General features: G+C 41.7%; 1 protein-coding gene across 1 annotated transcript in view; it reads left to right on the top strand.

Annotated features, from left to right (window-relative positions):
* The window catches only part of MACROD2 (mono-ADP ribosylhydrolase 2), a 1,460,592-nt gene that overhangs the window by 1,372,390 nt on the left and 71,378 nt on the right, over positions 1-16,824 (top strand). The window contains exons 10-11 of the mRNA XM_075267382.1: positions 7,184-7,258; positions 7,770-7,853. Coding sequence (XP_075123483.1) covers positions 7,184-7,258; positions 7,770-7,853 — 159 coding nt within the window. The remainder of the gene's footprint in view (positions 1-7,183; positions 7,259-7,769; positions 7,854-16,824) is intronic.

A 16,824-nucleotide genomic window follows, 5' to 3' on the forward strand; every position in this document is an offset into this window, starting at 1 on the left:
TAAGCCATGTAAACAGAGCCATGATTTCCCGTAAAGATGATGATGCCACCTGAGAGAGATAATGGCGCCGATCAGGTGTTATTTATTGCTGATTATGATTACGCATATGCTCAAAATATTTGACGTGTCTTTAGATTGCGTTTAGTTGGATTTCTATCTACGTTGATGCTCCCCAACATAAGGCAAAGTATTTCCAGATGCCCTGCATGCCCTCTTGGCCAGGAGGCGGTTACACTATCCAGATACAGTCATTATCATTTAGAACTGTTGGGTTCAGTTTCAGCATATAGCGGTAGTACAGTCTGTATGTCTGGCTCCACTTAGGAAGATGTGCTGTATTATACTGTACTGTCTCCAATGAATCACACAAAATGCACTACTATATTTTGTCTCTAATCCAAACTTTTGTTTCCAAAAAATTGCAAGTTTTTGTTTTATTTTTGAATTCCTGACCTCATTTTATATATATATATATTAAGAAAAGCAGACGAATAAAGAGACTGCAGAGTTTGGGTCAGCGTTGCAATCTCTTCAGTACGTATCAATCACAGTGCTGTACGTTATATATCGCCTGTGCTTGGTATCACAGCTCAGCCCATTCACTTGAATGGGACTGACATGCGATTAGGCCATGTGACCTGTGAAGGAACTCTATTGTCGCTTCAACCACGGCACGAGGACATGATACATATGCATCAAATCTGTTTGCAAAATGTTGGCAAAAGTTCTGCACAGAAGCCTGTATGACTAATTCTGTCATATGTCTGAGCCATAAATACTTGTTACAAGATGATACAAATGTAATAATATTGTGGCTTCTTACACAGACCCCCCTTCCCTTTATTAAAAATGCAAGTTTCATGTGCTGTTAACATTTAGGGAATTGAATGGGGAGGGGGATCCATGCATCATATGGTTACGCAATGTTTTCCCTTGTAAATGTATTGTGTATACAGTGAGGCACATTGTCTAATACTGTGTAATAGCTGGGTTGTGGTTACATTGTGTACATGAGCCTGTCTATGTGAACACTATCTACTTGAAAGGTTTGTCCAGGATCTGAAGATAGTCAATAGTGATTTCACTTGAATAAAAGCATAAACTAATCGATTTGATACTGTTAGATCATCTGTATCAAATATCTTCATATCCTGGACCTTTAATAGCAGTGGTGAAGGATATTGCTCCTCCTACCAAGTGAAGTGAACCAGACACAGATATAATGTCTTGCACCAAGGCTTTCAAGTTACCAGTTTACAGGTACGTGGACCCATGTACACAATTAAAGGGAGTCTCACACCCAATATATCAGCACAGCCCTGGATATAAGTTAAGACTATCAAATAATAAATTCAAATAATATTTTCCTCTCATGAATTGGTGCCTTTGTTGCTCGTGTTTGACAATACGAAATTTAACTCTGCAGCAATGAGAATGTTGCCATTTACCTCTTTGGAGTCCTGACAATGTCATCATTGCGGCAAAAAGAGCATTCGCATATTGATAAAAAAATATGAGACACTGATTCACATGGGGGAATGACCCTCATCTATCTGCAGGGCTGGGGTGATATGATGGGTACTGGTGACACTAACCTATCTATCTGCAGGGCTGGGGTGATATTGGGGTTCTGGTGACACTAACCTATCTATCTGCAGGGCTAGGTTGATATGCTGATTCTGATGACACTAACCTATCTATCTGCAGGGCTGGGGTGATATGCTGGTTCTGGTGACAGTAACCTATCTATCTGCAGGGCTGGGGTGATATGCTGGTTCTGGTGACACTAACCTATCTATCTGCAGGGCTGGGGTGATATGCTGGGTCTGGTGACAGTAACCTATCTATCTGCAGGGCTGGGGTGATATGCTGGGTCTGGTGACAGTAACCTATCTATCTGCAGGACTGGGGTGATATGCTGGTTCTGGTGACACTAACCTATCTATCTGCAGGACTGGGGTGATATACTGGTTCTGGTGACACTAACCTATCTATCTGCAGGGCTGGGGTGATATGCTGGTTCTGGTGACACTAACCTATCTATCTGCAGGGCTGGGGTGATATGCTGGTTCTGGTGACACTAACCTATCTATCTGCAGGGCTAGGTTGATATGCTGATTCTGATGACACTAACCTATCTATCTGCAGGGCTGGGGTGATATGCTGGTTCTGGTGACAGTAACCTATCTATCTGCAGGGCTGGGATGATATGCTGGTTCTGGTGACACTAACCTATCTATCTGCAGGGCTGGGGTGATATGCTGGTTCTGGTGACAGTAACCTATCTATCTGCAGGGCTGGGGTGATATGCTGGGTCTGGTGACAGTAACCTATCTATCTGCAGGGCTGGGGTGATATGCTGGGTCTGGTGACAGTAACCTATCTATCTGCAGGGCTGGGGTGATATGCTGGGTCTGGTGACACTAACCTATCTATCTGCAGGGCTGGGGTGACACTAACCTATCTGCAGGGCTGGCGTGATATTCTGGTTCTGGTGACACTAACCTATCTATCTGCAGGGCTGGGTTGATATGCTGGGATCTGGTGACACTAACCTATCTATCTGCAGGGCTGGGGTGATATGTTGGTTCTGGTGACACTAACCTATCTATCTGCAGGGCTGGGGTGATATGCTGGTTCTGGTGACAGTAACCTATCTGCAGGACTGGGGTGATATGCTGGTTCTGGTGACACTAACCTATCTATCTGAAGTGCTGGGATGATATACTGGTTCTGGTGACACTAACCTATCTATCTGTGGGGCTGGGGTGATATGCTGGTTCTGGTGACAGTAACCTATCTATCTGCAGGGCTGGGGTGATATGCTGGTTCTGGTGACACTAACCTATCTATCTGTGGGGCTGGGGTGATATGCTGGTTCTGGTGACAGTAACCTATCTATCTGCAGGGCTGGGGTGATATGCTGGTTCTGGTGACACTAACCTATCTATCTGTGGGGCTGGGGTGATATGCTGGTTCTGGTGACACTAACCTATCTATCTGCAGGGCTGGGGTGATATGCTGGTTCTGGTGACACTAACCTATCTATCTGCAGGGCTGGGGTGATAAGCTGGTTCTGGTGACACTAACCTATCTATCTGTGTCACTGGGTTGATATGTTGGGTACTGGTGACACTAACCTATCTATCTGCAGGGCTGGAGTGATATGCTGAGTCCCGGTGACAGACTCCCTTTAAGAGGCTGCCGCATTCATCTACATTTTGCCCCTTCAAACTGCTAATCTTCGATGGTGCCATGAACAAACCCCTACCATTTTTATACTGGTGGCCTCTGCTAAGGATAACTTATCAACTTTGTGAATCCAGAAAATCCCTTTAAAACGCAATAAGAAATGGTGTACACTATATATTCTATTATTATTTTAATATATTTTGTGTCCTACAACTGGAAAGATCTTCTGATCTAATTAATCCAAAAAATAATCAAAAAGAGTTCTGGTTCACCGGATCTCTTGCTATGATGGGAAATAAATTCTGCTCCGACTGTGACTACATATCCAAGTAATCACCCCCTTATGTGTTTAGTCATAAGAAAGAGTTTTATTGCTTGAAAATAATGTGTTTTTAGAACTTAACACCTCGCCAGTAAATGAGAATGGAGTTTATTTAAAAATGCATATGGCAAAATGATGATTTAAATGAAGGCGTCTCTCTTCAGAGCGCAGGGTAAATAGGTTACATTTGTCTTCTGTCACCTAAAGAAATTCTTACGCAGAGAACCTGATAGTTATTAAATGTACCCAGAACACTCAACAGTCTATTGAATTACCTTTGTGGGATTTGTATGCAAGGACATTGCTTTGAGTGTTAGATTTAATTCAGCATGTTTTCCTGTGTGGCGTATTCTATAAGCACTTATGTCACATTATGTAATAAATGAAAGCTGCATTAATTTATTCATCTGCTGTTTCTCGAAGGGGAAGTATATCAGGTATCAAAACCAATATTATTCTGCTTATAGGCTACATATGCTATGCTCCACTAACTATTCCCATTAACGGCAATTGAAAGTTTCAACTGAAATCACAAAATAATTCCTTCGGATTTCTTTTGTCTTTTATGCGGTCGTGGCTACGGAGGGTTGAGAGCGTTTATTAGCGAGGAGAAATTTAATCTATGAGGAAAAAAGTAGAGGCAAAAAAATGGCTGATTTTATTGATCTATAAAATACACACTGTACAGACATCAACACGTTATGGGGCTGGTTTATTAAGACAGGCGTATCGTACACCAGTCTTATTAAAGGGAATGAGGGATTTATGAAGACGCTCTGGGAGTAAGGGATTCGGCTCAGGGTATAGATCAGCTGCAGATTGTGAGCTCCACATAAGGCTCACAATGTACATTTTTCCCTATCAGTGTGTCTTTGGAGTATGGGAGGAAATCCACGCAAACACGGGGAGAACATACAAACTCCTTGCAGATGTTGTCCTTGGCAGGATTCTAACCCAGGACTCCAGCGCTGCAAGGCTACAGTGTTATCCACTGAGCCACCATGTTTCCCCCAGCTGCAGTTCTTACCCGAAGAACAACCTACAATGTAGGTGGTAATGTGGCCTAGATACCGTGTATACTCGAGTATAAGCCGACCCGAATATAAGCCGAGGCCCCTAATTTTACCACAAAAAACTGGGAAAACTTATTGACTCGAGTATAAGCCGAGGGGGGGAAATGCAGCAGCTATTGGAAAAATTCAAATGGGTGCAGTAGTTGCTGGGGAAGGGGAGGGGGTGTTTTGTTTGTCTGTCTGCCCCTTCCCTGAGTTTGAGGACTGGGGTCCCCCCCCCCACTTCAGCCTGGCTGCTCCTATTAACCCCTTCCCAACGGAACAGGAGCACTGCAGATGCCCTATACAGGGATACCTAATGTGTATGTGTTTCACAGTAATTTTCTAATTTTATATGTATTCTAGGGAAAGGAGGGATTTAGAACTTTTACTTATTTTATTTTTTATTACATTTTGTTAAAGCTACTTTTTTCCCCCACTATTTTATGGGAAAATCTATATATTACTATTACATTACTATTTTTTTTTTTTTTTTTGCTTAACTCGAGTATAAGCCGAGGGGGGCTTTTTCAGCACAAAAACTGTGCTGAAAAACTCAGCTTATACTCAAGTATATACGGTAGATAAAAACTGAGAAATAACTGGGAAAATTTTAGAGCCCTGCTGATGGGTAAAATATAAACTGAGAAAACTTGCATACATGTGAATGTATTTTTATTGGTACCAAATGCACATACAAGGAAGGACAACGTATTTTAATGCCAAACCAGCATTTTCATTAGGCCAAGGCAGTAGTGTCTGTCGAAACCAGACAAATACATATATGGCTCTTAGAGCGGCACAGGTTCCTGTTCATTTGTGAAACATGAATTTCATGTCTTGTATATTAACACATAACCTGCATTGAGTTTATTAAAAGAAGAACCTAATTCAGACCCCTTTCTTATCAGCCAAATACCTTTCTATACATATGTCATGGGATGTATATAATGGTCTAATGCAAATGAATAGTTATCATTCTTGCCAGACACAGTTATATGACATCGTCCATTCAGGGCTCTGTCTCTTTAGTATTTAGCAGTCGGCTGTCTGTTACGGTTGACTCCACCAAAATCTTCAATTTCCAGCGTGGTTGCCAGATTCAGATGTCAGTATGTTATCCTTGACCCTCAACTGTGCACATAGCAGGGGCCACTCCTAACAATGGAATTATATTAAAGAAGATCATCCTGTCTAGGAAAAGCATTAGAGTTGTATTACTAGAAGAACTGTCACGTAGAAGAATGTAACTACAACTGTTATTCTTAAAATTGCTGAAAATAATACAATTGACTTTAAAACAGTCCCAATATAAAGGGGATTGGTGGGGTTAGAGGAGGAGATGCTGAACGCCACGACATATAGTTTTTATTTTGTTCACTATTTACATGTAAAAAGCTTCTTAATACCAACGGGACTCCATTTGATCATGAAGAAAGCCAAAGCTCCGCTTCCCTGGTCACTCAGATTGATGGACAACTCTTAACTGGGCCCCATTAGAGATGGAGGAACCTCACAAAATTCCCTCCACTGAATATTTGTGGTTTTGTCTGCCTGTTTTGTTTTGAGCCAAATTTCTTCAGCATGAACCCAAGGAAGGTAACATGGAAACGTAATAAATACTGACACTCACCATCCCTAATATCAACTGGGCTCCCTTGTGGTGTCCTGTGCTCCTTTAGGGTCCTCTTCAGCCTCCTGGTTGACATGACATACCCAGAGAAACACTGAGGCCGGTGATTGGGCCTTAGGTGTCACATGGGGTTCACTGATATTGTGTCACTTTAACAGGTGACCTGTAGTACCATGGTCACTCGTGGTTCACTCACACGTGGTCAGTCGTGGGCCTTAAGTGACACATGGGGTTCAATGATATTGTGCCACTTTAACAGATGACCAGGACTCTCTAGTACCATGGTCACTCGTGACTTCACCCAGAAGGCCAGAAGAACAACAAAGAGGACCCCAAATGAGCCCAGAGTAGGTAAGGCAAGTTGAGTCTCAGTGTTTGTTATGTTTGTGCACCTTCTCTGAAAAGATCCTAGGTTTTGGATTTTGGTTGAGCCTGAAACTTTTGGAAAATTCGGGTTGAATCCAGTTTGATCTGAACCGGTTTGCTTATTTTTTAATACTGCTTTTCTATGTGACAAAGGGGCATTTGGCTCCTCTCATATATCTGCCACTACACCTATCGTATACAAGCAGGGCTATGGAGTCAACTCTGCTTTTCCATACGCTGACTCCTTCCATATGCTGACCAATCTCTAGCTCATTTAGAAGAATTAGCTCCTCCAGCTAAACATTACATAGATTCATTACACAATCTCATTCATATAAAATATTTAATATTTTTCTTTTTGGAGTTGGACGTCAAAAAAACTGACTCAAACTTCACAACTCAGACTCCATAGCCCTGTACGCAATGGCATCTTCTTCTCCTGGAGATTCCTGTATATTGGACATTACCACCCTGGATATTGACAACTACCATCCAAAATCCATTTAAAAAGGAGCTGATACATATTTAGTAGATATAACAATAAGGGTATTAGAATGTTACTATTTCCACTATTATTATCTAATTCTGTGTTTTCCAACTTTTTATGTGATTGTGAAGATGGAGATGATGATAATGACGATGACAAGAAAGAGGAGAGAATCCAAGTCAGCAAGAAGATCAATGAGGATATCAGTAAGTATAAATCAAGACTCCATCGATAACATAGCAGTCAGTGGTCGGCCAAGGTCTTATAAGGTTTTGCCCCAAACATAGTGGTGAGAATTTATTAAGACTCGAATTTGGTTCGCCAGTTGTAATCATGTCCCTGACTGGCCCGAGATGTGCCTGAATTACCTGTTACTGTTTATGCAAATTGAGCTATGTTAGCCAAGAAGGCGGTAACATACAACACACAGAGACTCCACCCCCCTCCACAGTGGTACTGCCCACTTGCCTGGTATATCCATAAACACTAACAGGGCTTATATCTTTGGAACGGCAGAACAGATTTGGGTAAACAAAACACTAAAATCAGATGATGCATGTCTGAGCTGTTCAGATCTAGTCACGGGTCTTCTTTAAATCCTTAGCATTTGGCAGAATAGCAGGCCATGGATTTTTTTGTAAGTGAGCTGAAGAAGAAAGACTTGATGAGTGAAGTTGATACTAATGCAAAGTTCTTTTTGCACTTCTCTTTATACAGAAGGTACAGATAAAAATGCACAGTCGCCTCCAACAAAGAAATGTAAAGCCAAAAAGACAGATCTGCAGGAAAAAGCTGATGATGGTAAGTGACACAGAAAGTAAATGAAGGTATTGGATTCATGTTTATCCCATCTGTGTATTGTTCCAGTTACTCCAGTACATTCTCCTGCAGTAGATTATAGTACACTCAGATCTTTCATGCTCACCTCAAGTGCATATCGTGAGCAGCAATCCTCCAGTAAATCCTGAAACATTGAAATTAGCATTGGAAAAATGGAGTTTGACATACAAAGTCACATTTCTACTGATTCTTTGGGCTTGGCATGGACTGGGTAATAATCTCTACCTATCAGAAAGACTAGGGGCACTGGCATATAAACATTCTTTAATTGAAGCTGCACAGCAGGAAGTTACACCAGGTAAACAAATGCAGAGGATGCCAGCAGCAGCAAGATTTTCTGCCTGGAAAACCCCTTCAAGAAACAATTTCAGAGATATGTTATGTATTACAAGATTGCAGGATAGGAGAGGAGAAATTGTTTCTTAAAGGGGTTTTCTGGGCAGAATTTTTTTTTTATAGAAAGGTCTGGTGCTAGTAATGGGTTAATAAGTACACCCATATACCTTTAGCAGTGTTTGAAGTGATTTCTGGGTGTTTCTGGATGCTGCTGGCATCCTCAGCATTTATTTACCTCTTGTAACTTCCTGCTGTGCTTCCTGTGTAGCTGCTACACTAGTTCCCTCCCTGTCTCTCTAGCCTTAAAATCCCGCCCATTACTAGACCTTCCAACCCTCCCCTGTCTCTCTAGCCTAGCAATCCCGCCCATTACTAGAACTTCCAAGCCTCCCATCTCTCTCTAGCCTAGCAATCCTGCCCATTACTAGACCCTCCTACTCTCCCCATCTCTCTAACCTAGCAATCCCGCCCATTACTCGCCTCTTCCACCCTCCCCCCCCATCTCCCTAGTTAACCTATTATGCCCACTACTAGTAGAGAGGCAGAGGAGAGGAGTCGTTCCTGGATACAGGAAGGCTTGATAAGTATTGATGGGGATGGGGGAAAGAGTAATGGTGACATTCCATTTCGGAAGCGGTGAAACGGGTTGTCACTGAATTATCAGAAAGTGTCCCTGGAAAGGTCACACAACTGTTCCAGGGATCTAGGTAATTATAGATTTTTTAAATAAATTAAAAATTTTATTGAGTTTAGTTGGGATAAGAAGACAGGGTCTGCTTTTCCCCAGAAACAGCATCACTCCTGTATCCAGGAGCTAAAATGCGTAAAATGCGTAAGAAAGCAATAAGTTGAGGCACATCAGTAGCTACTTTCTTGGCTTAGCCCAGTTGGCCAATCTTGGCAATATTCTAACAAACCTCTTGTCAGTCTGCAATCCACAACACAACCACTGAATGCCCAAACATAGACACATATAGAATACGAAGAAAAAAAGAAAAAATGAAGTCCAGCGAGAGCTTCCAATTCCTTAATTGGTAACTTCTTAAAAGCATTCGGATGGTCAAGCAAGGAAATAAAAGGTCTCCATAAAGAAACGCTCCTGACATATAGAATAGGCATCTCTTGACAGAATACTGCAAAATCATGTTTAAAACAATGTGACACATTCGCAACATGTCCAGACAAGATATAAAGTTCGGAAGGACACTTTTAAGACAAATTTTTATCCTCATGACATGGAGAAAAAAAACTCCAAAGTTGATAATTTATTATTTAAATTAAAGATGGAATTGCTGTTGAAGTTTGGATGGTCGGTCTTTAGTACACCGTTCCCAGGTTCTAATTAAAGAATTTTCATGATTTTTCCCATTTTGACAAATATTCCTGGTTTGGTGTCAGTTTTTCTAGAAGTTATGCCTGCTCACCTTAGCATACTTGATAGTCACATTCAGCACTGGATGACATTAAGGAGAATATATCTGAGTTGTTTCAGCCAGCAGTACGAGCCAAAAACCTTTTACTGAAACTGGAGGAATATATTTGTTATAAATGACTGCATGATTAAACAGAAAGCCGAAGATAAATTAGTTACCTCCTCTTTGCTCCACATTTTCTGCTTTCTATTATGCATAATTATAACCGCTGTACTTTTTGTATTATTAAAATACATATTTTCCTTTTCTTCCGTTATTAAGGAGCCCCGAAAGCGGTGACCTTTATGAAAGTTTACAGAACAATTACATAACTTTCCTTTTTTCAGATCGCTTAGATGCCAGTTTTGTGTTTGATTCTTAAGGGTAAAAACATTAAACACTAAACTGTGAAAATAAGAAAAAATATTTTTGTACTGTGCAATGCGATACCATGCATCACGTAAATGTGATAATGCGCAACTAAAGCCATCGAAAAAGGTCAAGTTAACATTTGCTGCATCTGTGCCATACCATAACTCAAAGTAGCAAGACCGACAAACGGCCTGTGATTTTCTTGAGGAAAAATGGCTCTACCACTGGTTCCTTGACCAAATAAAGCTGTTGGTGTACATGAAATTAAAACTAGAGAGATGTGGTTGCCATACATTATGCCACTCCTCACCATAATCCAGGAGGGAGTAGGACCAGTGTCACGTTCCCTTGTGAAAGCCACTGCATGGTGTTGCCCATGTGGTCTTCTGACCAATCTTCAGCTACCATTGTGTTCAAGAAAAAAGTGGGACAAATCACTTAAGAAGATAGACCTTCATTCCAACTTTCATTGCTGTACACCATGATGGCCTGAGATCAATGGAGGTTATCTGGCTTGTAACCCAGTGTCATGCAAACACCTTGTGGTGGTTTGGGTCAACATTGTTTACCACCTTTGTGGTGTAAGGTCCAATTTCACGTACAATACAGAATGGATCTGTATGCGCCATTCTTCCAACCAGTTTATCCATCCGTACAGAGGTTTTGCCTCTGAGCCCCTCTTGCTCTCATTCCAATTCGTCATTGTTCTCCCTACCACTGGGACACACAACACTGAACAGAGATGACATCTCAGCTGGGTGGTAAACCAAGGTCTTTCAGTTCAAGAATTCTGTCTGTCTCAGTTTGTGACAAGTGGAAATACATCAAGACATTGTAGAATCATCACACACCAATTTTTTAGTCTTGTGTCTCAAAAACTTTGCTTTCAATTGGGCTTTTATGCCCCTCTCACGTGCCACAGATTGGAGCTAGGTGTTTTGATCTTGGTGACATTTGCTACTTCCTCGAGTTGCATAACCTCACGGCTTGTCCTTCTTTGTATTGCGATTTCAAGGCTGAAGAGTGTAGATGGTAACATGGAGTTAGGTTCCCCTTGACATTGCACCCATAATTTTAACTATTACCATTGCTCAAATGAAGGATTTCTCTCTGAAGCCCCAGATGTTCTGGATGTATGCAGGATCTGTTATTTATGGATATTATACGTGGAGTTCTTGTCAAGTGGCTTTATTAATTTAACCATTGGGGCTAAAGAGTAAACTGATCCGACCCATCTCTGAAAGGTTTCCAAACACACTTAATAACCATCCGAGCTCTGCATGGGGTCACAATATGACAGAACATGTGAAGAGTCAATTACCAGCAGTGGATCTATTTTCAGGCACAGACTTGTTGAACTTTTTAAAGTAATCTTCTTGTTTAGTCTTAAGAGCCACTTGTACTGATGTTTTAAGCCGCTTGTATGAAGTGTAAGGTGTGCTCTATAGGGGTCTGTCATGTGCTGTATTCATTAAAGCCTTTATTTTCCTTGTTAACACTTTGAGACCCAAAATAACGTTGGTCTTCACTTCTCAACATTGCAATGCACATATTTTGTTATCCAGTGTATGATGGTCACTATTGCGTGGTTTCTTGTTATTATGGTCTGCAGGGGTCTAAGTTCATTGCCCCCACTAATTCAATCTTCTGGTAGACATATCTCAATGGCTTAAAGTACTGGTACTCTAAAACCTGTTTGAAGATCATTGGACCACTGTCCAAGACGTGTTGGCAGGAGAAGCATACAATCGATGGGTAGGAATTTTACTTATTAAAAGTTGACTATTAAATGGACTCTACAATGTATGCATTATTGGCTAGCTTTACTGTACAGGGTTATATACTGTAATTCTATACTTTATACGTCTATGTATAAACGCTACTTATAGTAGAGTCATAACATCTAAACTTATAACCAGTACGTACACCGACCATACATTTCACATGTATACCAACACACTAATTTCACCATTTAATGAACTCTCAGAGACACTTGCTGTCCTTGCTGCTCCCTCCAACTTGCAGCTTCCAATGGGTCATAATGCTAATGGTCATAATAGTTGTGTCTCCAGGGTTTGCCTGAGCACCCTGTTTACTTCTTAAGGACTGGCATACACATACCCTAGATCAATACACACCATGGTTATACAAGGCAACCCATTTCTCAAAGTCGGTTTCTAGCTTGTCCTGCAAAGGTGTTTTCTGGATAAACTGTCTACCCATGTTTGACCTCTGCCCTTTATCCTGACTCCTCGCCTGTGTCCCCTCTTCTGACCTTTTGCCTGGATTCCCCAGTTTCATGTCCCCCCATCTCTGCCTCCAGTGTCAAGCCATACCTCCCTTCATCTGCCCACAGTTTCATGTCCCCCCATCTCTTCCACCAGTTTCATGTCCCCATCTGTTCCCCAGTTTCATGTTCCCCCATCTCTGCCCAAAGCTTCATGTCCCTCCATCTCTGCCCCAAGTGTCATGCTGTCCCCACCTTCATCTGCCCACAGTTTCATGTCCCTCCATCTCTGCCCCCAGTGTCATGCCGTCCCCCCTTCATCTGCCCCTTCATTATGTTCCACCTTAATGTTTACAACAACTGCCCGCTCAGTCTCGGTCACTCGTAGTTGTTGTATAGTTGTAGCCACGATGTGACGTCATCACATCGCGGCTACACATGCAGAAGTTGCAGCACAGCGTTAAAGCAGGAGCTGGCTGTGTCAGCTCCTGCTTTAATCACCTGTGTTTTCAACTCATCGGCGTCCTCCGAGCACCGATCAGTTGAAACCGGGACATACCTCCCACCGACCGGGACGGTTGGGAGGTATGTGGCGACCCCTGTGTTTTGGTCGTTCGACCCCCGCCGGGGTCGCGACCCACAGGTTGAGAACCGCTGCTCTAGCCATACCCAATCCCTCACTTCCATTGAAAAACCCTGTTAAATTTGTATCTAAATTGCATGTAGATATATCACTATCTTGGGTGGCAGTGCCTGTGGCATCTCTGTAATTTTCATCCATCCAGCACATCTGGGAAGTCATTGGTTGGCAATAACAAAGGGACCTTCCAGCAGCCCAGTCTTCATGATATTGAGCTCAAGTGCATTCAGTGGGGCATCACATTCCTCAGACGGCCATTAGATAAAATGCAAGGCATGTACGTGTGGATATCGTACTCATACTTGATACTGAATACATTGAGATATTTTAAATATTTAGATTTTTTTATATCATTTGCATGTCATTAACATGTTTATTGATCCTGTGGTTTCCATATTCCAAAACTTTTCTTCGTGCTACAATTTCAGTGATGAGGAGTGTATATCATGCCAAACTGATTATGAATAGTTTTCATGTACCTTACAAATACAATTCTTGAGCAGTGTGACCTTGCTTGAAGCTTAGTTATGTTACATTACGTGACCACAGCAACCAACCACTGTGCGCCCTACAGAGGACATTCATGCTATATTGCATTTTCCCCTGGAGTTGACGTAATACAGCCAAGTTCACAAGGTGGATTTTGTGGTGTGGCAGGCCATGCAAAATCCACAATAAAGATCTTCCTGCTGGTAGAAAGTTTCGTAATGCCATATACTTCAATAAGAGCCACATGTAGAAACTTCCTAACAATCCAGCAGGAAGCTTATTTTGTCCACTGGGAAATGAAGCTTCTGGAGGTGGAATTTCTGCAACACCTTCTGCCAGGAGAAAGTAACTTTAGTCTTCTCAGGGCCACACAAGATGGTCTCAAGCAACGCCAGGTTGTAGGTCGATGAGAGGGATGGAAATGGAACATACAGGTCTTCACTTCCTTTCTCTTCCTAATCCTTCCTCCTTTAGTTCACATGGAGTTTTTTGGCAATGGATTTTGACATGAAATCTGCCTCAAAATCTGCTGCCCAAACTGGCTCCCATTGACTACTTAGTAGCAGAAAAAAGAAGCAACATGACCATTCTTGCTGTGGATTCTGTGGCTGAATCTGCCGCAGCGTCCGCGGCGCGACACTCCCCTCCCAACTAGGCCCATTCTTTTGGACCTAATCCGGAGCGGAATGCCATGACTGGATGCTGGTGCAGTGCACATTTTTTTTAGCTATTTTTCTCTAAAATAACCTCCTACCCATCACACCAGACTTTAATAATAATTGTATCATCTAAGTAAATAAAGCGTATTTGTGATGTTGAAAATAATGCCGATTCGTGGCCAACAAGGTCTCAGACTGGAGAAGAGTAGACTTATATGTGGTTTTGTGGTATATGGTTTTTACTTCTTCTCAATCTTGAGTAAATAATATAGTTTTATACACTTCAAACTTTAAGTCTGATATTTGGCTCTGTGAAATTGACGTTTCTTCTAGTACCATCCAATGTCCCTGACACCTTATAATAGTTCTGTCATCTATACTCTGTGTTTTGCTTGTCCTCGAGCTTGTCATGGCTAGTGGCAATGTGGTCGTAACATAAGAGAACTGGACAATGTGTGAGAAGATTAGGAAGAGAGACAAAATGTACACTGTATTTATTACATGAAGGGTTAAAATCGTGTAGTATTGATGGGGAATATTAACACTGCAGGGAAATATATCAACTGAATATTCTTTAAAAAAAATATTGGTAAGGATAGGTTCACATCAGCATCGGAGGCTCCATTAAAAACTGCGCGGGAATTTATTTGTCTGGCACAAATACAGACACCAGAATCGAAGCCCAATGGACCCCATTATAGATAATGGGATCTTTAACTCTCTGTTGGTGTCCATCATTTTAAACATTCAATGTTCACATTATTCCTATAATTGGCCCAACGACAGAAGCTGGACGCCAGTGTGAACATAGCCTTAAAGACCCACACATGAACTGTGACTTATTATAGTGTGTATGTAGTAGTCCTACTTTCAATACATGTGACCGTAAGTGAATATTCTTATTTCCTTTCCCTTGTGTGTGCCTTTGTATCTTCCATTTGAGAGGCAGAATCCTCTTAGTTAAGCAGCTTTCTATGTGACTAGCTGACCCAGTATCTGATTGTTTCCTGGGCAAGTGAAGCGTAACATGGCACCCATTGCAAATCTTGTAGGCAAGTGGTCCCCGGGAGAAGGTTTAACACTTGATAGCAGGTGTTAGAGCGAAGTGGGAGTTGACTGTTTTCCTCTCGCCACACCATTCCCTTTGCTTTTACATAGGTTGTTAAAAAAGAAAATAAGACATCGGGAGGAGAACAGTCCTGTGAAATATGCAAAATGTTACACAGAACAATGCATGTATTATTAGAAGTTTCCAGTCATGGTATAGTGAGGTATTTGACAGTGTTGTTGTTTCTTACATTGCCGGTTGCATCCATCGAAGTAGCTGTAGCCCTATCAATGGCTCTGTCCAGTTGCTAGACAAGTGGGCACTTCTTCTCCATTTGTCTCTTGTTTTTCTGCTGATGGAGGAATCCCTCGAATGTTGCCTAGTGGTGGAGGTTTTATCTTCCTGAATTCATTTCTATGTCTTTGGTTTGCTCCTTTCATTACTTCTATTCCTGGTTTTGGTTGTGATTCCTGACTACACTCCTGTCTTGTCATCTAATACTTGCAGCATGACTTTTAGTCTTCACTCCTGGCTATACCTGAGTATACTCCTACCTACCAAGGAGATGATCCACCTTGTACTTGTAGTGTTGTTTCTGGTCCTGATTCCAGACTTTGATTCTGTTTCATCATCTGACCTCTCATCCTGACTGTTCTCCTGGTCACAAACACTGGCTCTATTACTGACCAAGCCTCACTCTAAGGGAGCCACCACCTTCAATCCTCAACTTTTTGGGAGGACCAAAACCTAGCAATCCTACTGCAGCAATGTTCTCATGCCCTTGTGGGTCATTCCTTAGAGTCTTCTCCCCAACCACTCTAATGGTCCTACAACCTCCAACCTCCATCCAGTCCAGGGACTGAAACCTGGAAGTCTTGTAAAGGCCTCATTTCCTTGTGGGGCATTCAGATTGCAACCTAGAGAGTCCACACTAGATATTTTTTGTGAAACCTCTTTTTAGCTTGCCCGTTTTTTAGGTTTCTTGGTCTTCTTTTACATTTTAATACAACAATGGTAGAATCTGTTTCCCACAGTGGAAGGGACTGAAGTGATGTCATTCTCTTTACAATACTATGGGATATGTTAGCACTATACATGCAAAGAATAACAAGCATAACTCATTGATGTTCCATATGATGGACTCCATATCCCACTACCCATTTGTGGTTTTCCAAGGTTGCAGCCTTTAAGTTCCTCCAGACGTCATGTAGCAATGGTCAATTTTCTTTCAGGGTACAAAGCCGAATGCCAAGTGAATCAATCACGTACGGACACATGTTTGCATTTGCCAGTTGGCGTGGCTGGAAACCATTACCAGATTAGTTTCCGAAAAGCCGCAGTTGTCTTTTTCCATAGACTTCAATAGAGAGGCTGTTTGTAAGTAAGTTAATAAATTGTGTAGAAATACTGTAGAAAATAATTACGGAGAGGACGACTTTGCGGACAGCTCAGGCCGGGGATATTGAGAGGCACTTTATCAAATGTGCAAATAATTCTATAAATGAGCGCTTAAGTATTTTCCTTGGCATGTCTGCTATTTTGCATTAGAAGAAAAAGCTATTTTAGATTTGGGAGTCAGACTTCCATCAGTCAGGATGTTTTCTGGCTCAGTGATCGCTGTGAACATAAGTGACAGTTTATTTATTATATTCTACATGTACTGCGCATGAGGTGTCTGGGGCGATTTGACAGTGACTGCCATGACTGCTGTCACTTTGCTTATTATGCTTCTTTGTAATTTAAGGCATG

The sequence above is a fragment of the Leptodactylus fuscus genome, chromosome 3 (genome assembly GCF_031893055.1).
Source record: "Leptodactylus fuscus isolate aLepFus1 chromosome 3, aLepFus1.hap2, whole genome shotgun sequence".
Lineage (NCBI taxonomy): Eukaryota > Metazoa > Chordata > Amphibia > Anura > Leptodactylidae > Leptodactylus > Leptodactylus fuscus.